Source organism: Nyctibius grandis, chromosome 1 (genome assembly GCF_013368605.1).
Source record: "Nyctibius grandis isolate bNycGra1 chromosome 1, bNycGra1.pri, whole genome shotgun sequence".
Taxonomy (NCBI): Eukaryota; Metazoa; Chordata; class Aves; order Nyctibiiformes; family Nyctibiidae; genus Nyctibius; species Nyctibius grandis.
Window position 1 is genome coordinate 68,045,322 of NC_090658.1, and position 25,984 is coordinate 68,071,305.

The window sequence follows — 25,984 nt, forward strand, 5'->3', positions numbered from 1 at the left end:
CGAGGCCCCCACTGAGCTCCCTCCAGCGTATCCATCTCTTTCCCATGCCCGGGACGCGGCTGGAGGTAGCATCTACGCGGGGCCCGAGGAGCGCTGGGCTGAGACAGGTCATCCCCTCCCTCCAGCTGCTGCTGCGCTCCCCGCCCGCGGAGCCCGCGCTGCCGCTGGCCTCCTTCGCACCCGGCGACAGCTCATTCCGCCTAACATCGGCGGATTGCGAGTCTGCGTGGAGACACCGCTGCGGGGACAGCGGCATCCCACCGCCCGCACGGCAGGCGCGGCGAGCCGGGGAGGGGCGAGGCGGCTCCTGCGACACGGCACGCCGCTCGGCCGGGGCCCTGGCTCGCCAGCGGCGCTCCCAGACAGCCGTCCCTCCGATGCGGATGTCCGCGCAGCAGCGGCGCTCCCGCAGCCCACCCCGCCGCTTGCCTACAGCCGCCGGGCCAGAGCCTCCAAACCCCTGACGGGCAGCGGCCGCTAGGGGTGGCCCAGGCAGGGGGGCGGGGCGAAGCACCCGCCCTGACGATTGACGGCCGCCCCAGCCAATAGCGAGGGGGCAGGTCTCGGCAGCGAAGGCGGGGGCGGAGCGGGCAGCCGGCGGGACGGCGCCGAGGAGGCCCGGCTGAGGAGGAGACGGGGGCGGGGTGCGGGGGCGGGGCGCGGGGGCGGGCGGGGCGCGGATTGGCCGGGGGGCGGGGCCGGCGGGGGTTTCTCCCCGGCTGGGCTGACGGATGCCGTTGGGGAACTTCGGTTTCGTATGTGAGCGGGAGCCGCGGCCGTTTGGGCGGCAGGTACCGGCGGGGAGCGGGTCCTGGGGGAGTGTGGCCCGGAGCGAGGCCTCCTGCCGGCGGTGAGTGGCGGGGAGGAGGGCGCCGGGCAGTCGCGGCGCTGCGGGGGAGGCGACACGGCTGTGCGCAGAGGGGCCGCCTTGCCCCGTATCCGGCGGCGTTTTCCCCCTCTCCGTGGTCCGCCGCGGGATGCGGAGGCCGCGGGAGGGGCCGGGCCGGGCGCTCGTTCTACGGGCAGAGCTGCCTCCTCCCTCCCGGCCCTGAGCTGCTGCTGGGCGGGCGGGAGGTCGGGGTCTGTCAGAGCTGGGGCCGGCCGTGGGAGGAGCGGGGACGGCAGGGGGCGGTAGCGGCCCCAAGGAAGCGCGTCCGAGGCGCCGGCCGTGGTCGGGGCGATCACCTCCGTGCCGCAGCCCCTCCGCGCGGTGGGGCCTCTTCCTTTCTCCTCGGGAGGGCAGGGGGCTCTGAGGGGGCTGACTCCACCCTGCCCCCAGAGGTCTGGGCGCTCGTGCCAGCGAGGCGGAGCCGCGCGGAGCCGCTCCTTGCCGCTGGGTTTCAAATCTCCCTCGCGGAGCTGCCGCCGCGCGCAGTGCCCGCAGCCTCCGAGCGCGCTCCGCGAGCCCGCCCCGCCGCGGGACGGCCCGTCAGGGCGGCCCGGCCGGGGCTGGACGGGCCCCCGCGGTGGCGGCCGTCCTCGCGTCTGCTGCGCTTTCGGGTCTCCCATTTCCTGGCCTGAGGCTGCGAGGCAAGAAAGAGAGGGGGGGTTTTTCCCCCCCAGATCTGTCCTGATTTCGGTGGGTTACTCTCCCGCACCCGCCGTGTGAATACTGCGCAAGGAGAGGAGATTTTTTTTTAAATTTTTTTTTTGCTCCTAGAGCACCGCTCCTCATTCTGATAACTTAATCTGTTTGCATCTTGCGCTGTTTCTTTCTTTCAGCTGTAAGTGAGCAACTTCAGAAAAATGAGTTAAATAGGACCCTGCACTGAAGCTGTTTATCAATAAGTAGGTAGGAGGTGAAATTGAGGAAGGCTGTGTATTCCGAATTTCCTTTCTCTTCAGGATTAGAATAAAAATTAGTGTAGAATCCTTCTGTATGTTCTTTATCTGCTATGTTTAAAAAATAGTCCACCTTTCAAGATGTGATGACCTGGCCTCTGTGTGAACATCATGCACAGAGGTCTTTAAAAAAAATTGAGATTATATTTATAAATTGAAGCCTAAAGTTCTTTTCCTATTACTGTTCTTTTGTAAGGCCTTGATTACAGTACTGTGGAGTCTGAATACTCTCAAAAGAACTATTAACACTGTGGTAACATTTTTAGTGCAGGATGTTTCCACAGGTGAAGATCCCACTGAGTTGAACTTAATCCCTTTTGATGTTAATAGTATTGTGCATGTATATGTGTATGGCTAGAATGGACGTAAAGGAGGTTACTATATGAATGATTGCTGATTGACATAAAGCGACGTGGTTTGAGGGTTTGTTATCTTAACGATTATGTTTTCTAGAAACAGCTTCTGAAATAAATCACTGCCAGGGAACAAGTAATAGCCAGCTAGGGAGTAAACTTAGGTTAAGGTGCTTTGATACCAGTAACGACTAGCAAAAAGTTCAATTAGGATGCTTTTTCTTCTTGTAAAGCTGTCTAAGACCCCCTTTTAATTAAAAACATGTAATTTATAGCTTCTTCATTGAGATATAGTGCTTTGCTTAGCTTCACTGCCTCATTTTCCTGTCTGCTAGCACGGGTGCTTCCAGAGTGTTAGTGAAACGCAACAAACACATAGTTCTGCAAAACTTAGCCTTCAGCAAATTCTCATAAACTTGCATATTTCCAGACCTGGAGAGTTTGAAATGACAAAATACTTCTTTAATAGGAACTATCTAAAAAATAAAGCTTCATCCTTTGGCGTGATCTTTTTAAGTTTTGAACGGCAGATAAATTCAGTCCCTAAGCTGCAGAGCCAAGCGGTTGTAGAACAGAGCCAGTTCAGAACCAGTTCTTTGGCATCCTGGGTTACGCAGGAATGGTCCTGAAAGGGTATTCAGCCGAAGCGTTCTGCTTCAGCTGCTACTCTTCTCACTTCCAACAAGTTTGCATTTCTGCTTGCCATGCTGTTTTCTATCTGGTGTTAACGTCTATGGTGGGAAGTTGAGCTGCTTTCTCTTGCTTAAATTGCAGCATTCTGCTGCTGAGTTTGATTCCCTTTGGGCTTAGAAGATGACCTTCCCTTCCGTGTCTTCAGAGGTTATGGATCTCAAAGTTTATATCAACAATTTGTTCTTGTGGCAGATGAGCTTGCATTGTAACAATGTCATTTAGAATGGTCTAGACAAGACTTTAAAAAATGTCCGTATTCTGTGTGTGCACATGTTGAAAGTGGAGAAGAAGGAGAGTTCAAACTTCTTTACAGCCAAGGCTACGTGGAATAGGCTTCCAGGCTTCATTGCTTTGCAAATATACCTTTTGTTCCACTTGTAATTTGATAAGTCTTCAGCAATTGCAGTCAATTCTTAAGAAATTTCTAAATGTGTTACCACTTCTTGATATAACTTAAAAAGTAGCAGCAACTAAAGGCAGCTCTCTGAAGCCAGTCTGACCTGTTGATGTCCGTTAATGCAGTTTTAGTGACAACACTGTGGACTGAATAGCTCTCATTTAGAGACGGTAACCTGAAGAATAATAATTGTATTACTTATTGTATTCAGTATGATCTGAATCATTTAGTGAGTGTGGATATAGGCAAAATACATTTTTCATGTGGCCAACTCCTGAGTCGTTCATTTAAGGATGAGGAACATGGGTCGTAGGTGGAGAATGGGAGTGTGTTCTGTGAAGTACAGACATGTAAAGGAGGTATTGTGGGTTGTGATTAATAATAATTTGAACATAAGTTTTCTTCAAGTCATCGTTCAAAAAAATCAAACTAGGTGTATAAACAACATATAAAATATATGACAAGGTAATAAAATATTTCTGTGGTTGGTGCTTATGGGATTTCATTGTGAATTCTGTGTTCACTTCCGGTATTAAACTTTAGAAAGTTGATAGTAATAACCTGAAAGAATTTTAAAAGTTACAAGAACTGGGAGGCATGTTTCAGTACAAAAGATTGATGTATTTAAGGATTAAAAAAGAGAGAACAAAGTAAAATGGTGATAGATGTACCTGTATGGTGGACAAGAGCAGATAATAGTGGCTATGAAAGGATCCAGTGGCAGGAAAAGGTTCTAAATGGTTTACATTTTTAATAGTTATATGTCAGTAGTATACAACATTAATTATTGAAAGAGGACAAGTTTTCTATGTTTTTGTTTACCATGTGTAAATTTCAGTAGGGTAAAAATGATTTTACCAAAGGTTGTAGTGTATGGTATATTTGCCATTAGATATTTTTAAAGCAAGATTGAATGCTTCCCTGAGAAAGACTTACTAATTCAAATGGCGGTTTCATTCTGGAACTGATCTTAAGTTGGAGAGGAGTGAGAAGAGGGAAGGTGGGCTTTCTTCCTGATTGCAGGCAAAATTAACCCAAGAAAAGCAGTGTTGGAAAGCTGTTCATAGTATACTCACACAATGGCTGGACACAAGAAAGGGGATGGGAGCAAAAAAAGGGGATGTGGGAGCGTGTGATTGTGTTATAGCCTGGGTTATATGAGAAGTCAAACTGCATCGTAAGGGGTTATTTCTGGCCTTTTAACTTGAAAGAAAAGACTCCTCTTGATTTTAAGAGCATTAGACTTTAAAATCAACTGCCACACTCCTATTTTTTTTTTTAAAAGAGAAAATCAAAGTGTAAGTTAAATGATTGTGGGTTTTTTTCCCTTCCTATTTGGAAGTGTGTTCACATTTAAAAAAAGATATTTCTCATTTAAGCACAGTTCATTTTCGCTTATCTAGTTTTCTAATTGACTCGGTGGGATAATTTTTAGTGAAATTTGACTCCAAGTTTAACTCTCTTATAGGTAAAGAAGATATTGTGTTGTTATCCAGTTATCATAGTTGATTGCATTCTACTAATCTTCAAGACTTGTACGGGAGTTAAAGGTAACTTGTGATAAATTTTTTTTTAATATCAGAAAATTCAATATCGGAATTTACTAATTAGTCAAAGTTCTGTGTTCTGTTTCAACTTCTCAAGTATTTTGCTGTTGATGTGATAAATTTACATCGTTTAAATTGTCAGTTTTGTAATATACAGGAAATAACATATTAGTGATACAGTAAATATTTTGACCTTTAGCAAATCTTAAATTCTTAATTAAGAAGTTTGTGATATAAAATCTTCTGTGAAGGTAACTTTACTAGTGACTTATTTCCTCCATAGACTTCACCCTGTCTTTGAGTGCTTTGTAAAGATACACAGACTAAATGAAGGCCGTATCAACAGAATATTGATTAATTACTATTGGGTAATCCAAAAATAGCCATTCTGTTTGGCTAGTGAAATGCGGAAAGTATGTTCTGTGTACGGTATGAGATTACAGACTTGGATGTAATGCAAGTGGGACAGCTCAGCAAGAATGTATGCTTGTTTATTTTAAACAGACTTGGGGGGGGAAAAAAAATGTCTGAAGTTTTAGTGGACTCTGCAAACACTGCGTTACAGCAACTCTGCAAGTGCTGCTACCTGCCCAGCAAGCTGTATGGGCATTGCTGACAATAATGCTGAATAGCACTCTCTGATTTCAGTTTACAGCTCATGGCTTGGTTTCTCCTTTTTATATTCTTTATGGAGTTGCTTACATCTGACATACTACCGTGAAAATAGAAGCAATCAGAAGAAATCTGTGGACTTGATATGTAAAACTTCAAATCCCGACAAAACAAAACTCAACTCCTGTTACCCTTCTCAAATAATTCACTTCACCTTCTTGCCTTCAACACTCCTGTACCCTGTTTTTTTTCTTAGCACCGGAGGAAAGCTGGGGCTGGATCTTTTCTCATTCTTATGCAATTATAGGTAATGTTCATGTGGTTTCATAAAGGAGAATTTCAGATGCCTGCCCTTTGCTTTGAACATCACAACTTTGATGATGGCGTGATATTTCATGACTGGACTCAAGCGTGAGATGCTTTGAGGGCCTGACTTCTGTTAAGTTGGCCTCCTGCATAAAAACTGATTGGCTAGCTCTGAATATTCTCAGAAGCAGGTAGTATCATTGGGTTTTTCGTTTGGTTGTTTTTTTTTTTTCTAATGAAGGTAAGGTACTACTGCTGTTCATCTGTGTAGTGCTTCTATTAATAGTAGCCCTTGTTGTGAAGGAGTGTTGCAGGAGGAACGTAATTTTAAAACTGGAGGCTTCTTTGTCAGTGTCTAGGGGGTTAACTGAGTGTTTTATTTGATATTATGTCTACCATGGTGCTCATATTTGTGTCTTGGTTTCTCCTCCTTGGATTATTTCTGAAGGGTGTTATAAGGCCTGTCTTTTAACTTACCTTGCTGTTACTAAGTGATGCAGCCTCTGTGCTCTGTAAGGTCATTGTTAGAAGACTTTGGCATTGAATAGTAAAATAGGGATAGCTAAGGGCAGTTTAAAGGGAACTATGGATTGCCTTGGTGCTCTAGGTTTGATCTTCCCTTTTGCTTCTAACATTGTCTGTGTGGTTTTCTGTTTCCAAAGCAGCAGTTCTGGAGAAATGTTCTGTAAGAAAGATGTTCAGTTACCAGAAAATAAAAATAGACTCCAAAAAAGAAGTGTGGGCTCTCTGAAAGATCGGTTTCATCTTAAATTGCTTGCACTGATGACAAAGCAGAGTTTAACCAAATATTTATTGTTGAAATGACTCTGTAATTAGTAGTGTTGTACAGCTAAATGTAACACCAGATTTTACTGTAAATTACTGCTATCCCATTACTGTGGCTTGAGAAGTACAGACTATAATGGTGGTATTCTTTTTAGTGGCCTGGATAAGAATTTGACTACAACATTTTAAGAACATAGTTTTTGTATTTTTAATAACATTCTTCAGTATGTATTTAAAATGCATGATGTGATCTCTTACCACAACGGAAAATTAGAACAGCTTTTTCTAATTTGAAATACTCAGTTATCCTTTCTATGGGATTTAAAATATATATTCTTATTGCAAGCTTTTGAATTGGTAATAGGCAGACCTTTAAATTCTGATTGACTCAGCACGTATCCTGCTTCTTCTGAAAATCAAACCAAAATTAAAATTCAATGATAAAAATAGACACTTGGGTTTTATGTTTGTTGAAACATTATTATTTCCAGTTACTCACAAAAGCAAGGATTCATTAAGAAAATACTTTAGAATATACTATGTATGTTCTGCAAACTCCTTTGAATCTGAACACTTCAATTTTGGATCTGAAAATTCTTGTTCAATTTCCAAATACAGTGTTTTGTACTTTGTAGAAACTATTTGTGAATGAACTATTTGCTCTTTCCTCAGTTGAAAGTAGCTGTTTTATCCCGTTCGGCTTTGTTTTGAAGTTGTACTTAAATGCTGTACTTAAATAACACTGTAACTCCCATTGCTCCATCGTAAATCAAGTAAAGAAATGTGGCAAAATAGTAAGCCTGTATATCATTGATCTTCTCTTAGAGGACTGGATCTTTTTTCTTGTATGGCTTTTTGGGTACTTTTCCTGGTAGGATATTGCATTATTGGACCATGAATCTGAAGAAAATCCAACGTCTGGAGGAAAAGAGGAGGAGGGGAAACCCAAAACCAAAACCCAAAGAATGTTGTAGCATAAACTTTGTACTTAATTTCATGTTTGGTCTTAAGGCTGCTTTGTCCCTTTTGTAGTCAACTCTCTTGTATTGCAGTAATCTTTGACAAGAGGTTAGCTATGTAACGGTCAGAGGCGGCTGCTTGGATCAAGCCTGGGATTGCTACGTATCAATGCTCTACTACTTCTTTACAAACCCCAACTGCAGATGATTTTAATATTAAACCTGTTTTGGACCTCTAATTATTTCATGCTAATTAACTTAAACTGTTTTGATATTTGGGCTCACTTTCACAGTATGCTTTCTCTACTCTGTGTACTTGAGGATGTGTCTTAGAGAAAGCAATTAATGCTTAATGAGATCTGTGCACTTACAGATTTATTTACTTTTCCTCCCCCCCTCCCCATGAGTATCATATTTGCTTACAACATGAGACCATTGTAACTTTTTCCAAATTCATTGAAATATTTTTGTTCAGAAGGGTAAGACACATTTCTAAAGACTGAAATCCATATTCTCAGTCTTTATCTCTTAATTCCATGCAGTAGAAAAGGTGAAACACATAGCATATTAAAACATTACATTTTTTTTGTCACAGTTTAATTTAGTCCCAGTGTCCTTTCAGAAAGTAAGGATGCTGTTTAAGTTCCATAGGGGGGGATATCCATAAGGGATAACTGCAGAATAGAATAATGACTTAGTAGAGACTGAATACTTGAGGTATTGGGGGAAAAAAAAGTTTACACTATTGCCAGCACATTGTTCTTGTATGTAGCAGAAATGAAACTATACATAAGTGAATCTGGGGATACTTCAATCCTGTGCTGTAGGTGAGAAAATGCTTGGAGAAAAGGTTCCTTCTCATTAAAAACACTCTGTAAAATGACTTGCATTGCTGGAGAGATCCATGTTTAAAAACCTCATCCAAATACAAAACGAAATCTTACTACAGAACACAGTAGTTAATGACAGTGTTCTGACTTAGGGAGAGTGCCAGTGTGGTATATTCAAATAATCAAGTTTTAATAAACCATATACAACAAATTTAACTGGGTATTCCTGCTTTTTGAAGACCTGAAGGAGCTGAAGACAGAAACTTCTTTACCACTGCCCCCCATACACACCTATGCACACTTGTTTTGGCAAATTTAGTAAAAAATACATAACCCTACGTTTTACTTTCATCCTTAGACCATTACAAGCTCAAAAATCCTGACAGAATTTGCAGTCTTAGCTGGAGACCAGGTATTAAATGTGAGACACATCCTTCTGGAGCAAAAGTTTGTGCAGTTTTAGCTCTGATCTGAAAGGATGATGCTGGAAGATGCATTACTTCTTGTCTCTGTTATGTATTATAGACTTCCGTTTCTTGTATTTCAGAAAGCATACTTTAGCTGAGGTATATTTTACTGTGCTGACTTTTCAAAAGTCTGTATCTTGAGGAATCATGAGACTTGAAGTACTCGGCTAAGAATGAGAAGTGTTTCACTTACTGGCTGTAAATGGATTTTTAAAAGCCAATGTGAAAAACGCAAAACATGCTCCTGATGTATTGCGAGCAGATTTGCTTCAGCCATTTTTTGCTTTTATGCAGCTCCTGTGCCTTTTTCAGACCTTTTGTTCAGTTTTCCCTGAATACTAATATATTTTTTTCATTCTCTTAACTTGCATGCTAAGGCAACACCTACTATGAAGATGATTGGTCTACCATAAAATTCCCCAGCTGTTGGTGCTGTTTTAGAGTATGTCAAATGCCTTTGATAAAGGGCGAGACATACGCCATACATAGCAGCATTAAAACTTTGGAATGGGACCAGATGAAAACAGTTTTTATTGGATGAAATGTTTAGTCACTGTCATGAACACTAATTTTCTGGCTTGAAACATCTTGTATCCATAAACTGTTGAATGATGTAGGAAGATTAATTTGCCTGGTGAATTGTTGTTAGTTTGTTTGTTTTTTTTTTAAAAAAAAAAAAAGAAAGGCAAAAAACCTACTATGTTGCAATTTAGATGTTAAGCTTATTGAAGTTAGGATCAACCTGATTCTTTCTTTTACTGCTGAATGATCTTTGCTTGCTTGCAAAGGATACTCACTAAAAATCCGTGTATCCTTTCTGTTCAAAAGCTCACGAGGGTGTTCTTCTTTTACTCGTTTTTAAAGACAAGTCAGTTTTTCTTTGAGTTTTTTGGTTAAATATTTTAAGACTCCATTTACATAGTTACCTTAAAGAGATTTTCCTGCAAGTGTTAGTTTTCAAATTCTGAGTGGGTTTTTATGTTGTATTGTTCCCAAGGATAACAACAGTATATGATGCTGGCTAGAAGGATCAGTATATAAGCAGTTAAATTAACTGCTGTCACGGTTTAAAGCTGGGCCAGTTATTAAACCTGTGGCAGATGCCCTCTGTTATCCCCCCCCCCTCCCCCCAGAGGGAAAGGGAAAGGGAAAAGGGAGAGAGACTTCTGGGTTGGAAAGTTAAAACAGTTTTAATACTCTATAATAATGAAAAAGAGTATAATAATAATAATAATCAAATATATACAAATATATATACAAAACCAAGAATGAGCTCCCCTGAAGTCAGCCACGTCACCACCGGCACTGCAGGGCAGGCTCCGGGAAGGCCCAGGCTGGGCCTAGCAACGGTTGAGAGCTGGATTCAGGGATGCACGGATCGGGATCGGGGGCAGCAGGAAAACAGACGGAGTCCTCCTTGGACACCGGCCATAGCAGAAAAGGGGCGAGACCCTCGTGATCCCCCCACTTTATACCGAGAATGACGTGTGTGGGATGGAATACCCTCGTTGGTCAATTTTGGGTCACCTGCCCTGTCTGCTCCCCACTGCAGCTGCAACCCCCCTTCGGCTCTTCACTCATAAGCAGTGAGGAATTCAGCAGTGACCTTGGTTTCTCTAAGAATAAGTACAGCAAGAGCCTTACTGCACAACATCCCTACCGGTGCCTCAGCGATAACTACAAACTTCAGGCGTTATCAGTCTTGGAGGCAGACACTGTCTGCAAACATGCAGTTAGTTTCAGAAAGTGCAGTTACTTAGAGGAGACTTAGCTGAAAGCAAAAATCACTGAAAGGAAAATCGGCCTGGTTTAGGCCAAACCAGGACAACTGCACAAGACACAACAAATAATTTCATGTTCTGTATTTTCAGACCTTTGATTATGTCAAGTAGGTAAAAGCGTAGGCATTTCTTTTGGAAGAATGCAGTTTTCCTCTGACTGATTTTTTTTTTTTTTTTTTTTTTTTGGGGGGGGGGGGGCGGTGTTGGTGGTGGTGTTTTTTAGTTCCTGACTGAAGCTTTGTTTCAGATAGCTCTGTCCATAGGTGTGTCTTGGTAAACTGATCACGTAGTTATGCTAGCAACTCAAAGGAAAATAAAGTTTGTATTCTCAGAGATCCTATTCAATGTAACTTTATTCTTTGCTTAAAATAACAAACACACTAAAACTAGCTTCATCCAGGGCTAAGTTAAGTTAAGTGATGGTTAGAGCTGTTGCTGGCTATAGGTTTCCAGGAGATACTGTTCTTGAGGAATGCTTTTAAATTTTGAGGTAAGTGTCAGGACGTTGTTGGTAATTCAGAAAAATTGTAGAGGAAAAAGTTGTTGTTTAGGTGTAGGGCAAACAACTTCCCTGCAGTCCGGACTGAACAGGAACCTAACAAAAATATGTTGATTAAGGTATTGTAAATCTTTTGTATTGTCTGTTTTGTGGGTTATCATTAGGAGAGATGGTTAACTAAGGCTTTCATTTAAGACCGTAAGGGTAGGCTGAAAATCATGTTGATAAAAGCTTCGTATAGAAGATACAGGAAATTTTATAAAGTTTTGTTGTGTGGTTTTTTGTTTTTTTTTACTTTGCATGTTCATGTTGGAGGTGAATTCTTTGCTCTGACCATACTACTCAGACAATGACTGTGCTTTTGATCAGCTACCACTTCAAAACTGAAATTTTTGTATTTTCAGCAATGATAAAAATCAAAGCAGGACTGAAGTACTTGGATTTTGTGTGTTAGAATTTGTACTACATAGTATATGAAGAAGTTATTCTAGTTCTTGTAATAGGGAAAACCCTTTAAGTTTTAAGCACCAGGAGCTAGTGCAAGACAGTATTATAAAATACATTGATGTCGTCATGGGATTTTTTTGGTTGCTTCTAACTTTACTAAAGACATGTCTTTTTTTATTATGAATTCACTGTATTTTCCTTGAGTGGTATTTTCTTTTGGTCTACCTTCTATTTGTCATTGGATGCAGTTCTCTGTTAAAATTGAATCAATTTTCAATTAAATTTTTCAGGTTTCCCTCTTTGAGGTAACTTTTTAGTGGAAAAGATTGTTGGGGTTTTTTAATTTTAGTGAAGTTAGATGATTTTTAGTATGTAATTAGTTGAGTTGAAACTTAGTAATGCATCAGGCACTTAAAGTTTCTTTTAGAGGAATATCCTGCTCTCTCAACCCTTTTGAATTACACTGTGCTAGGTAGTACTGATGTGTTGCCTGTCGTTTCTGCAGCTTGTCAAATCTTGCTTGTTCTTCACTTACCCTCATTTTTTTTTTTTTTTAGTATAAAATGGAATAAAGACAATCCCTCTTTTTGGGGAAACAAAGTGGTGTGGTGTTTCTGTTTTTTTCCTATGAAAGTGAAGTTTTTAATTTCTCTTAGAGAAGAACAGCTTCTGCTGACTAGCTTTAGGTTCTGCCTCCCACCAATGTGTTGGAGCCAGTTGCTTACCTCAGTCTATTGCTGCTATGTGTGTGTGTGGGGAATCTGTGGGACAGTGGTGTGTTGTAATGGCATTGGTCTGCTGTCAGATGACACTTAAATTCTTGAAAGTATCTCATCCTGATTTGAGGAAGAGGGCACCTATATACTTACGCATTGCAATGGTGTTTCATGGCAAATATGACTTGAATTAGTCTAGTTTTGTTACACAACTGCAAAATAGTCTGATTTTGTGCAATTAAGTCTTTTTTCCCGGATGTGTTCAGGTATAGTAGTATTCTCTGATAGTTCAAGAATGTAACCGATACTTAAATAACTGTGGAAATTCTCTTATCGAAGTTCCATGGTATTGTAGAGGCTTGAGTAACTTTCTCACATGACAGAACAATGTTAGTTTGATCTCTATATGGAAACAAAGTTGGAAAGTTTTGCAGTATATATTTCTCTTCTAAAATGAAAGAGAAACAAAATCATAAAATAGCAACTTTGACATCTGTCAAAACAAAGCTTCATGAGTATTAAGTATTATTAGAATAGCAAAATTCTGCTATAAAGGGAATTCCACCTTTACTGTTTTTCTACTTGTTTGCTGTTGTGTGAGTATTAGCAGTTATCTTTTTTTATAAAAGACAAACCGTGTTTTGTCATCAGATTTTTGCAAGCTTAAAATTATAATTATTTCTACTTTTCAGTAGCATAAAGTAAAATTACAGAAACTGCCTTCTTTAAACATATTTTTGCAGAGCATTATTAGTCTGAAACAGTATGTGAACTATGATGGCATGGAGGGAAAATGTACCACCATGTAGGAGTGAATTGGAGCAGGAGACACTTGAGATATTTCTGGCTATGATTCATTATTTCTTTGTCTGGTTTGGTGAGCTTAGAGAGTAGAGTGTGACTTTTGTACCTTTGATCCTATGTATCTTGTATGTGCAAACATTTGAATAGCAAATTTGGCCACCAATTGGATTTTAATTTTTTTCTTCAATACTAAATTTGAGCTTATTAAAGTAATGATATTAATGGGCAACTCTGTGTCCATGGATCATTCAAGGACAGTACTTTTGACCTATTTTGAACTCTGAAACAAGAATGTACTTAGAGTTGCCTTTAAATTAGGAGGCTGAGTATCTGTAGTCTGTATGGAGGTTATGTTAAGCAACTGGTAGATGTACTGTTGTGAGTATGATTTCTTTCCCTTCCCTCCATTTCGGTTTATCCTCTAAAGGCGTGGTTCCCCCTATTTTCTCTTTCTTTCATCCTTTCAGCTCCAAGCCCTTTGTAACCTTCTCCTCACTTCATTTTCTTCTGTTCTCGTCTTTTTTGTTCTACCCTTGAATTAACTCTAAAGTAAACACTACTATTGTTTACAAAGTCCTGTACTACTGAAGAACTGAAGACTGCTTTTGCTCTGCTAGTCATCACTGGAGAAACATTTGTAATGAGTTGAGTGGTCTGATGGTGATACGTTGCAAAGGTATGGGAGAGATTTTCTCTACTGTGAGCAGTAAAATGTTACCTGATCCACAGCTGGGATTTTTAAATGCTACAGTACTTAAGTATGAAAGGCTTCTTGTTGCCTTATATGAAGGTGGTCACATTCAGGGCTTTAGCTGAAATTGAAGCAGCCATCTCAGAATTATTTGTTTAAAAGTGGGCAAATTACAGTTGCTGCAAATGAGATAATCTAATATAGGCCTTACATCAACATGATTACAATATAAAGACCCTTCTCTTGCAACATCGGACTAAGCTGAATATCCTGCCATGCAGCGCTTCTAACCTTTTGAAAGCCGTTGGTGCTTCTTTCACCCTACTAGACTAAGCCTTGTTATCTTTTCACTATATTCACCCTACTAAGCTTTGTTATCTTTTGAGGTGTATCTTCCTTTCCATGAAAAACCTTTCCATTTACTGACCTGTCTCTATGCTTGAAAAGCACTGCCATAGGCTACACTTTTCAAGAGTATGCAGTCATTCACATGACAAAACTGTCTTTGATGCTGATACCCCGAAGGGCTAAAATGTTCTGCAAGAGTTTTGTCAGCGATTGAGTGCTTTTTAGCCAAGAGAGCATGTATATCGTAATCAATTTTCCAGTTTGATCTGCTGATTTGGTTGTAGTTACTTTTTTGAATCATTTGTATGCTTTGTTTTGCTATTATTCTTCAAAGCACACTTGCAAATTTTAGTCTAGAAGTTTTGAGGAACCAAGCAGAAAGATCAAATTCTTCTTTAAATTCTTAGCTTGCTGCTGTAGAGGGAGAAGTGATAGCAAGAGAAAAGTCACTAATGCATGTGTAGAGCATAGGTACAAGCTCCTGGGCTTTGACTTCCACTCTCTTTCCATTTCTGATTGCAGTGCATAAGATGGCATAACTTTTGGGGTGAGAAATAAGAGAAAAGGAGGAGTCTAAAGTGTCATTTTTTTTTTTTTTTTTTTTTTGCTGTTTTGTGTTTGGGGGTTTTTTGTGTGTGTTTTTTTGTGTGTGTGTTTTTGTTTTTTTTTTCCCAAAAACTCACCTATGTTTGTTTGTTTTTTTTTTTTTTTTGTTTCGTTCTGCAGCCTTTTGCACCCTGTTAGGACAAAGTGTACTTATTCCACCTCATGGGTGAATGCTGCTAGTCTTTTTCTTCTCACAGCTAGTGGGCTTTGTGGCTGTTTGTCTAGCATCATAGTGCAAATGGTGATATTCAAAGGTCTGACTAGCAGCTAATTCTTGAATAGCATAAAGTAGAAAAAGTGAGAAGTACAGAGACTTGCAGTCTGATGTAATGCAATGACTCTGTGTTATTGTGGTTTTGTGCTCCCAAGACATTTGAGTCTGCATAGCAATGCATGATCAGTAAGATGCTGGTTTGTTTCCTGTGGATGATGTTATTTCCTCTTACGTTTTGACATAAACATTTAACTCAGTCTATATAAAGTTAAATATTTCTAAAACGTCTTCACTGACTGTTGTTGCTGTTGACTTAAATTTAAAGAATGTATAAGAAATACAGGGTTATTAATTAGCAGAACTAATCTTTTCTGCTTACGATAGACTGTCATTGTCTACAGTAATGTGTTTTTAAACTGTGTGACTTCTCAGTTAAAAAAGCTCTTGCATCAAAATGATTACCTATAGTGACTTTCTAAAATCACTACCAGCAGTTTGCACAAGAGAGGATGTTGAAATATAGCAGGCAGGCAGAAAATACCTTTTTGGGAGGGATTTACTGTAGTGAAAATTACAATTCTTCTACCCCAAAATGCAAATATAGATGCGTTAAGAGATTTCTGGATGTTTTCTAATGATTTTTTTTGGTGGTCCTATGACCATTGTATCTGTTTTGTTCTGTAGCTTACATAAGCATTAGGAGACTAAAGTGTTATTAAATATGAGGTCTCTCCTGACCTTTCAGAAAAGGTTGAGATGCCGTTATGAGAGTTCTAAATCAGATCTGCTGAGTTCTTGTAATAAGATGCCAAAGACCATTTACTTTTTTCTCTTCCTCATAGAGTGTCAAGAGAATTGCAACTTGATTTATATTTTTGTTTTCTCTTCTTCCAAGTCAAGACACTTAATTGAGCATCTTAAGCTCTGCACAGGCTGCAAATGAACTTCTCTGATGTATTTTGTGATAGATACCTCTAACATGGCCTACTGAACTTGGTATGTTCTTCAAAAGAAAAACATATGGAAGTTGGTATAGTCAATTGCCTAGGTGAGACCAAAGTGCTTTATATATTGTCTATATGTGAAGTTGCATCTGTGTCTAAACTATCATTGCAGCTTTGAAACTGTCCATTAGTGCTGAGATCAGAAGTAGATGGACTACCAAGCTGTGAGTAAAGGTAACCTTTTGATTCAGGACATGCCAATTCTGTTTCCATACATAGTGGTTGTGCTCTCTGCTTCCAGCCTAAGAGGTCACCATGCCCAATGAAGTAAACTGAAACAAATTCTGTGCCCTTGTGACAGGGATACAGAAATGATGCCATGAGTTATTTGTAGTCTGAGGAATTGCTGCTGCCAGAATTTCAGGACGACTGTCTAAAGCTTTGTTTTCTCAGATTTGTTAGCTGGAACAGTTGAGGTACATTGATAATCAGTGTGAGTTCAGTTTGAATACTTGCAAAACCGTCATGAATATTTGATCAAAATTATCAAACTAGCAAATCAGGAGACAGATTTTTATCTACATCATCCTCTCTGCATAATCAGCTCAAATACCTGCAGCAGGCAGAGCTTTGCAGCCCTCTCTTCATGCTTTTGTGGTCAGCTAACTGTCCATGTGTTTGAGTGCAGATTCTTTGGGTTAAAGGCACAAATTAGTTTGCATTCTGAGTGTAAGCATGGTGGATGGGGATGAGAGGGAAGCCACCCAGAATGCAAAACTCAGGATGAGATTCCTGCAGGCTGAGTAAATGGGATTTAGAGATCCTATCTATGTAATATCAGCTGAAATTGGCTTATGTTGCTGGATTTGCTTCTACTAACTTCTTTCATAAACTTTCTAATGAATGTAGTAGTAGTGTGATAAAAGCAGGACCCAAACAGTAGAATTTTTAGGTAATAAGTTTTTCATGTATTTGAAATATTGTTCCACTCATGTTCTTTCTCCTTTTTCCTCCCTTCATGCTCTGATGCTCCACTATACAATATTCAGTAATAGTTGGAATGAGTAATGTGGGAATACTGAAATACTAGCCTTTCTTAGCTAGTGGTGACAAATATGTTGTTGACCTTCTTGTAATCCTCCTCAGAATTAATTTCAAGTTTACCTGAAAGCATCAGGACTTCAAATATTTAAAACTAAGTTCTAACTGAAGAACTTGTGAAGCATGGTTTTCTATGACTTTGTCTTGCTCTTCTTTATACAAAATGTCAGCTTTCTTCCTGTCACCATTAAACGTTTCTGTGCTGTCAGTACCTATTTCCTTTGTTTTCTTCCATTATGTCCTAAATATACTTGATGAAGAACCATCCAAATATCACTAGGTAAGCATGTATTTTGTCTGGCTGGTAAGTGCTGACTGTAAAGCTAATAAGTCAAATAGAATAGGTTCCTTATCGGTTCATACTAGAGACTCTTCATTAATTTGGATTTCTTTCCTGCCAAACTGGTTTTGTGAGTCCGGTAGAAATTAAGTATTATTGAGACCTCTGGACCACTGCTAAGTTTAGATAAATTGACCATTGAACTTAAACATTACTAGAGAAGGGTAACAAACTGATGAACAGGCAGTATGATTGCACGGGTCTTATTTCTGTAGGAAACTAGGCCAACAACTGTAATGTTTGAAACAGCAATCTTGTTGGAGTTCAAAATAATCTTTGTCATCCTATTCCTAACACATCTGATGACGATTGGTATCTCTTGGTCTCTGATTAGAGTATTAGCTAGTTTGCAACACGGATTCTAGTTTTATTTTTGTGAAGTACTTGGCCTCTGTCATAGGAGAACATAAAGGCATTCTTGTCTTAACTGCACTTTTTTGGTTTTCTCCCCTTCCCTTGAGGAACATGATTAGTCATTTTATTTGTGCCAGGAGTTACAGAATCGGTGAGGTTGGAAGGGATCTGTGGAGATTGCACAGTCCAACCTCATCTCCTGCTTAATGCAGGGTCACAGAACCTTGTCCTGTCAGGTTTGAATACCTCTGAGGATGGAGACTCCACAACTTATTTGGGCAACTTGTTGTGGTGTTTTATGACCCTCAGAGTAAAAAAGATACATTATTTTTTACCCCTTATGTTTAAGTAGAAATTCCTGTATTTTGATTTGTCCCCATTGCCTCATATCCTTTCACTAGGTACCACTGTAGAGCCTGGGTCTGTTTTCTTTACTACCCCCATCAGGTATTTATATGCTGTGATAAGATCCCCTGATCCTAGGCCTTCTCTTTCCCAGGCTGAACAGTCCCAGCTTTCTCAGCCTCTCCTCGTACAGCGATGCTGCAAGCTTTTAACCAACTTTGCTGGACATGATCCAGTATGTCGTCAACTCTCTTGCACTGGGGAGCCTAAAACTGGATGAACTTGCAAACCATAATGGGCAGCAGGGACATGATGCCAGAAAACAGTCTACTCTGAATCCATAGACATCTGTTAGGTATGGGAGAGGGTCCTACTAGTTTGTCTTGTAATGGTCAGTCATGTATGGTCTGCATACATTTTGACAGCGATTACCTTGGCACTCCTTATAAGAACATAGAGTTCATATGTGGTTCTAAAGACCAGCTTCCAGGCTTGTATCAGGTATTTTAGATGGTAGTAATAGGGTAGGAGAGGATTAGTCAAAAGAGGATCAATACAGAGAACGCATTTTACTTTTATTATGTATGTGTATGTACGTATATGTATGCATAAAATAGTTTGCCTAGCTCGTGATTTATAAACTAATGGTTAAAAATAAAAAGTTACAAGATTAACTTCTAAAGTGAAGGCAAGAGATTTTTTCTGTTTTGTTTCACTTTGGTCATTATTTCTTTGTATGGAGATGTCCTGAGTAGATGTCAGGTGGAGCTTAAACTCTGTATGTGAGGCACAGTTGTTAGACTTAGGGCGGTTATGGAATCTTATGACTGGGAGACAGAAGGTATTGTTTCCAATTTCAGTTGAGAATTCTGATTTGCTTTAGCAGTTTTTTTCCTCTCTGAAATATTTTACCTGATTTTTGCTTCAAGAATTAATACTTCTGGTAAAACTGAGTATTTGTAGACTGCATTTTGCTGTCAGGCAAATCTTGCTACTGTACAAACTCACTCTGTGCGTTGTTGACTCTTGTTCCAAAAACCATGTGAACTGTTTTGCTATATCCTCTGTAAGCTTTTCAGTCCACTCAGCTGAATATATCTTATTTAGCAACTGAAAGCTCTGACAGTGTCATAAGTAAAAGGTCTTATTTCCTCCTTTTTTGCAAATAGGAAAGGATGTTCACTAGCAGAAGGATGTTGTAAGTTAGGGAATGTACAGTCATGATCGTTACCTTAGTACCACTTAAGTCATTTGCTGGGCATCTTTCAGTACGTGGACAACTCTCCTCTGTTAGATCTAAATGACAACTGATTCTTCTTGTTTGGAAGCCTTATTATGAAAATAAGAATTTTCTTAAATGTGTTAAGATTATTTTTGATGCAGTGTTTTAAGATAGTTATTAACATCCCCTTCACATTTGTTCTTCAACAAGATCTTTTGAATTTATTGTTAGCTACTCTTAGATTTTCCTTAATTAGGACTCTCTTGAAATCCTAGCCTTGGTTTGTCTAGTATTTTACTAGTATCTCTCAGATGACATTATACTAAATTAATTACTAGAACATTCCCATGCTCTAGTAATGAGAGGCAAACTGAGTGCCTCGGCACTGTAATGCTGTTTGTTATTTGATTCTCTGACCCATGTATTTTGCTTTTCTACTTACTATCTTTCTGTTGCCTTTTTAAGCATGAGAAGCTATCATTAACCTATATGTATCCTGTTATTAATTAAAATCACTGGCATGGAAAGTTTGTAGCAAACTTGCCCTCTTCTGAAGATTTTAATCAAGGGCATGCCAGACTCAAGTGCAAAACCCACAGTCCCTCACAGCTATTCCTTTATTGTTTCAGACTAGTAGAGAACCTACTAGTAGACCACACAGTAGAGTGGGCCAGGCAACAACTGAGGCCATATTCACTGAATAAATCTAACCCTCCAGCATGTTTTGAAATGTTTCATGAGTAGCAGGAGACAGACTCTGTGTTAGATTCCAAAACTTGTACTGGTGGTTGTCATCTGAGTTGTTAAGAAAATACAGAATATGATTGATCAAATGAAGCTGAGTATTCCAGGCAGAGAATGAACTGAGCTTCTTTTAAATGTGGATGCTGTGCTGTTTCTTTTTCGCTGACCTTAAGCACGTGGGAAAGAAGATGGTTTCTAAGCAAAGGGAAAAGGAAATTGTCTCATATTTATTAAATCCTTTTCCTATCAGGAAGTATGCATCAGGATTATATGCTTGGCAAGCAAGAGTACATATTTTGGCACATACTTCTCTCTTTGTAACTTTAACAGCCTGCCAGCATTGCAGGCAACACTAGCAGCAGTCTGTGTCCCAGACAGTTTTGATTATAAAACCCAGTGCCTGCAGCAGGGGAGAAAGCTCCATGGGGATGGGGTACTATTTGGTCTCCTTGGCTCCTTTTCCCTCCCTAGTTCACTGGTGAAAGAGAGGGTAAGGAATAGCTGGAGAAGGCAAGAAGATGGTCATGGTGGTAGTAATCCTCTCTGCATCCTAGTTAAATACCCTGTGAATATTGCCTAAATTTGAGGATGTTCCAGGCTTGTTGTGATGGAGCCAATGGTCTGCAATCTAATTATATCTGAAAGATCTTCTATGAACCATTGTTTGAGTGCACAAACCCCCAGAATTACAAATGGCATTGCCCACACAGGCATTCCAGAAATTTTGTACGCAGTCTTTTCTTGCTTATCAAACGCAATGTCAATTGTTATTTTCAGTTTTTAAGTATATGGCTAAATATTTTGTAAAATTCCTCTAGGGCCAAACATACTGTTGTGAACTTTAGTCCTTAGTCAGTGATCAAATCTGCATTGATAACTGTACCATTTGACGTGACAGCGGCTTCCCCATTTTTGCAAGAACAGGAGCAAAAATAGTTGAGCATAACTGTGTTTTCTGTTAAGTCTTTGTGTGATAGTGATGACCATGCTATTAAAATAGCTTAAATATTTTAAATGAAGTAATATTTCTGAAGTGTGATGAGAGGCAAATGAAGAGAGTAGATGCACTTGTATGGGAAAGATTTTGAGGGAAAGACTGGATGTGCAGTATCCTTTGGTTATCACGAAGACTTTGGTACCTTTTTTATGGATTTTTCTTTTTTTTTTTTTTAAGAAACTCCAAGTATTTTTAATAAGGCTTAATAAGGTAGCTAAAGTGTTACATTGACACAGTTTGAGTATTTTATATAAACTCTTTCTAAATCATTTGAACAGGATACAGTTCTGAAATTTTATGGGATCATTCCATCTACAAATGCATTTTATCATCGTTCTGTGGAATGAATATGAAGAGTTCCAAGTAATGGAATCACAGATGTATTTCCAACTTATGTCTTCAAGCAAATTTTATTGTATTTAATACTTGCTTTAAAATGTGTAAAGCTTACATCTTAAAATCTAGCATATTAACTTTAATATTAAAGTTAATTCTTTGGGGGACTGGAGATAAATGTGTAAGGAATATTTTGAATAACTTGTTTGACTGTAAACTGCTTTTACGGAGCAGCTAAATACATCTTCTGGTTTTGGTTAAAATGTGGTGATTTTCTTGTTTTGTGTTTTTTAAGAAGGATTTTTAAAGCCAGTCAGTTTTCTCAAATACTAAGAAGATATTTAATTTTTGAATAGCATCTGAACATAAAATGCAAACTTATCTACTGGCATTGTTTTAAACTTCATATAAGCTATGTATTGTGGTATATTTTTGTGGCATGTAAATTCCTTGTCTACATACTTGGTTGTGTGACATGTCTGACAATAACAAATTGTTGGTGCTTTTAGCTCAGTTTTATCACGTATCTGTTAGTCTGCCGTTTGATCTCAAATGTAGCTTTTTAAGTCTGCAATAAGGTAAGCTGAAGCTACAAAGAGTAAAAACTTGGTTACTCTGCATATAGAAACTACTCTCCATAATTCAAAGGAATTGGATTAACACAACAATGTATTTGTTTTTCTTCAAGGGAGAACTGAAGTGCTGCCAACAGAAGGACTGTTGAAATAACTGTAGAGTCTTCCATAGTTTCAGTTATATCTGCCATATGCAAAGTGTCTTGTATCTTATTTGAATCAAAGTATTGAACAGGACTTAGTCATGAAGATAAGGCGGGTTGTTTTTTTACCTAGCCTGAAGTCTGAAAATTGAGTTCATAACATCATTAATATGTCTATGCTGCTTCCTGAAGATATTCATAAGACTAGATTTCTTTGTACAGAGATTCAAAAAGTGTATTCCCAAAGCCAGTGCCACACGTTGTAAAGCTTAATCTTTACCTCGAGATATCTCTCTTGAGTCAAGGATCCTGAAACCCATTTCTGAGGACTTAGTATTTCACAAGAGATTGTAGCCATAGACAAGACAAAAAATACATTCCTATTACTACTTGCCTTAGCCGTATCATATAGTTAATTCATTAAATTGGTTATTAATTAGCAGAAAAGGGTTATTGTCGATTTTTGCAGTTTAAATCTCCACTGTCTTTAATAGCATAAAACCAAACACAAAGGTTTGATTCCTTGTTACAATTCCTTTGGCAGCAGTTCGCATTTAGGAAACTTCTGCCACTGTACACACTTTCCCTGTATCCTTTCTTTCCTTTACCGTATAAGAGACTGCTGCTTCAACTTTCTCCACACGTCCTATGAAGACAGAGATATTGTCCCTTGTTTGTTTTAGTTTGCTGTTTAGGTGGCTTTTCCGTAAACCAGATATGTGAAATAGTTCATTTTAGACATCAGCTGCGGAGACTTATCTTAAACCAAATTGTAATGAGTAATTGTAGCCTTACTAGATGGTACCTAACATCCTTCTTCCAGGTATGGAACTGGCGTTCATTCAGTTTATTAGAATTTAACTTGGTTAGGAATGGGAACACTTGATGTTCACTGCAATGAAAAGTTGAATGAAAGAGCATTTAAAATTTTTTTTAGGGGTACTAGGTGGTGCAAGATTTAACTCGATGGATATCATAGCTTAAAAAATGGTGCTATCTTGCCTAACAGTGCAATCATACACCTGTTTGGTATTCCTGAATGAAAGTAACAATGCTTCTTACTTTAATAAGACACAAAAATAACTTTTTGAAATTACTGTTGAAAATACTTTATGCCTATGGCATAATTCTGACTAAAATGCAAAACTCTTAATGACTGACAGATTGTGGAGAATAGTTTTTAAGCACTTAAGAATGAGCCTGTCGCTGAGAAGTGCTGGCAAGTTACAGAAACTGCAGATACGAAGAGCAGTATTGAAGGGAGAATGCAGATGTCATACAATAGTTTTTAAAATTTATACAGCCTGAGTCTCTGTAAAATGCATGTAGCTGATGGCAGCAGTTAGTGAAGTTAGCTGTAAACAGCAGGACAGCTGTAAAGGGATGAAGAATTTATAGTATAGCTTTGTAGAGTAATTGCAAGCTTAACACAGAAGAATGTCTCCTGAGGCACTTCAGGAGGTTCCAGTGAAATAATTCACTGTAATAATTTAGCTGTAACTGGAAACAAACTCATTCTTTTTGTTTTGTTTTAGCCTGATGTCTTCCTCTACCCACTCTCAACCCTCAAAAAATGAAGTTCAACTTAAACGCTTAGTTTAAATTAAAACCCTGTGAGAGCTGATAGGAAATTACACAAAAGTTTGCCAAACAGTTGCTTTTTTTTTTTTTTTTAACAAAAGTTAATGTTGGGGGCAAAGTAATAGTTTTAATGTTTTTGGAAGGAGGAGGTATAGACCAAGATTGTCTCTTTTGTCACAGAATTGATATGTAGTGTTGGGGGCTGATAAGGGCAGCAAAACCTCAGCCTAAAACCAAGGGATGAGATTCTCTGGGTGGAGGCTCTGTGTTTTACCTACCTTGGCACAAGGGCTGCTTGAATGGCTGCAGGCGCTGACACTGAGCGAGGTCTGCAGCCTGCTCCTCTGCCTGTGCGTCTTGCCCCATCCTGTACTGGCATTTATTATGGTAACAGAGGGTAAGGTAACAGCATGTCTTTGCAATAGCTCTCCGTTGTGAGAGGCAGAGGGAAGACAGAGCAAAGCTTGATTCTTGCAGTATCCTTACCTCTGTCTGTTCTCCTGGTTGAAACTGGGCAGACTTCTGGGAAGCTGACAAAAGTTGGCAATTTGGACAGAGAGGAAGCAGGAGCACAGTATGAGGGCAGTGGGACTGGAGTCACTGTGCAGTGAGGCTGGGGAGGTCACTGAGGGAGGAAGGATGGAAGTGGGAGGTAGTGCTGTTGCTGTGGCAAAAATGAACTGGACTGGAAAAAGTTAGTCTTGTTAGTACTGCTGAGAAGCCTTGAATTTGCACTGCTGTGTCCCTAAAATTTCAAATGAGTTAAACGGTGAATGGTCCTACTTAGTCATGTGACTGGTGCCTTTTAACAGAATAGAGAAATCTTGAAAAACTAAATATCAGCTGTGTTTAAAAGTGTCTTTGATTTGCTTTTGAAAATGCATTCGTCATAAGTGATATCATGCATCTCCTCTGACAGCTTTGCTTTTTTTTAAAAATAAGTTTCCTTTTAATTCTTTCACTTGTAGAGATGCTAGAAATAGGAAAAAAGGTTGAAGGAATCTTGAAAAGCTTTAGTGTTTCAATAACGTGTACAAAACTTAAAGCAAAGGTAATTTCAGAAATGTGGTGCTTGACCTATGATACTGCTCTAGCTTGCTGTTGGAATCAGATGAACTAGCCAAACCAGTAAATCCACTGTGTAGAAAACAGTATCCTAGAAAAAGACCTCCTTCAACAAGTACTTTATGAATCAAATAAATAGGTTAACTAGCATGAAAGTCTTTAGCTTCTTGAAAAAAGTCAATGCAGAATAACTAGTTTAATACTGGAATAAAGATAGTTGTGTCACGACAATAGAAAACATTTTACTACTAAAAATTTCACTTGTCAAATTTGTTTCTTCCTAGTATTTCTGGAGGTACTAAATGTTCACCTTTAAAACGGTTTTCTACTTGTTCTATAGAACAACCATTTGAAGAGCATTTATCATTAGTATTTGTTGTACCTGACTTGGATGTCAATCTTGGTGTTGCCCTGACAATGATTTCCGAAATAATCAAATGCATCCACTGTAACTTTCAATGCATGTAGTGCCATAGAAAGATATTACTCAGTTTTACCAATACAGTATACCTCAAACTGGAACTGATTGTATGCTTAACGCTATATTCCAAAGGCAGCTTCGGGTTAAAGATACTGAAAAGTCAGTCATTGCAAAGTAAGGTGCTATGTGTTCCAGGATAAAATAAGTTTTCCTTGAAAATTTTATTTCTGTGGAATAATTCTCTCATTGTCCTGTGAAGTCTGATGCAAACAGTTGCATTGTGTCAGTCTGATGGAATTTTGAAAAGTAGATTAGGAGAATCTATCTTATTTTCAGTACGGGTCCAGTCATTTTCTTCTTTTTTTTCTTTATAGTAACTATTCTTTTAATTATTTTGAAAATTTCAGAAACACACATCATTTTAAATAGACATTGAAACACAGATCTGGTTTAACAGTCAGTAGGAAACTGAATGGTTTGTAGTTGTCTAGGGCTGTCCTAAACTAGCACTGTTGTTGAAGTGACAGTCAACTTTTGTGCCCTGTGAATTCACACCAAAATCTTTGTCTGGCTGAGAATCCAGTAGCCGCATCTCCTTCCTCAGAAGGAGAGGGAAGCATCAGTGGTAGTTAATGGGTGGGAGTGCTGAGTGCAGTGGATCCACATGGCCCCAGTGTGCCATTGCTGAGTCTCAGGATGATGCTGTGACGTGCCTATGACTAGTGGGGATTCAGGTAACCATGTTTGCCCCTGGGATAGCCTGATATTGATAATTAACTCAGATGGGGAGCCACTTCTAGGCTGCCAGAAGCTACCTTTGCTGTAGTTGCAGACTGGCTGGGACCACATTGTAGCTCAAGGGGTAAAGTGGAGTTAATTATTGTCAGGCTTTTCTAAGTCTTTTAGAATTATGTTTGT

General features: G+C 39.3%; 2 protein-coding genes across 15 annotated transcripts in view; one reads left to right on the plus strand and one right to left on the minus strand.

Moving 5' to 3' along the window:
- Positions 1-477: 477 nt before the first annotated feature.
- Positions 478-1,509, minus strand: LOC137660939 (uncharacterized). Its single transcript, XM_068396176.1, has one exon. The coding sequence runs from the start codon at positions 1,507-1,509 to the stop codon at positions 478-480; it is 1,032 nt and encodes a 343-aa protein (XP_068252277.1).
- EPB41L2 (erythrocyte membrane protein band 4.1 like 2) overlaps positions 746-25,984 on the plus strand; it is a 140,849-nt gene continuing 115,610 nt past the window's right edge. For 13 of the 14 annotated variants that reach the window (XM_068397098.1, XM_068396994.1, XM_068397058.1 and 10 more), the window contains exons 1-2: positions 746-850; positions 4,754-4,835. The gene's annotated coding sequence lies outside the window, so the exon portion shown is untranslated. Of the gene's footprint in view, positions 851-1,510; positions 1,580-4,753; positions 4,836-25,984 lie in introns of those variants that run through there. The other variant, XM_068397001.1, reaches the window with a different exon arrangement.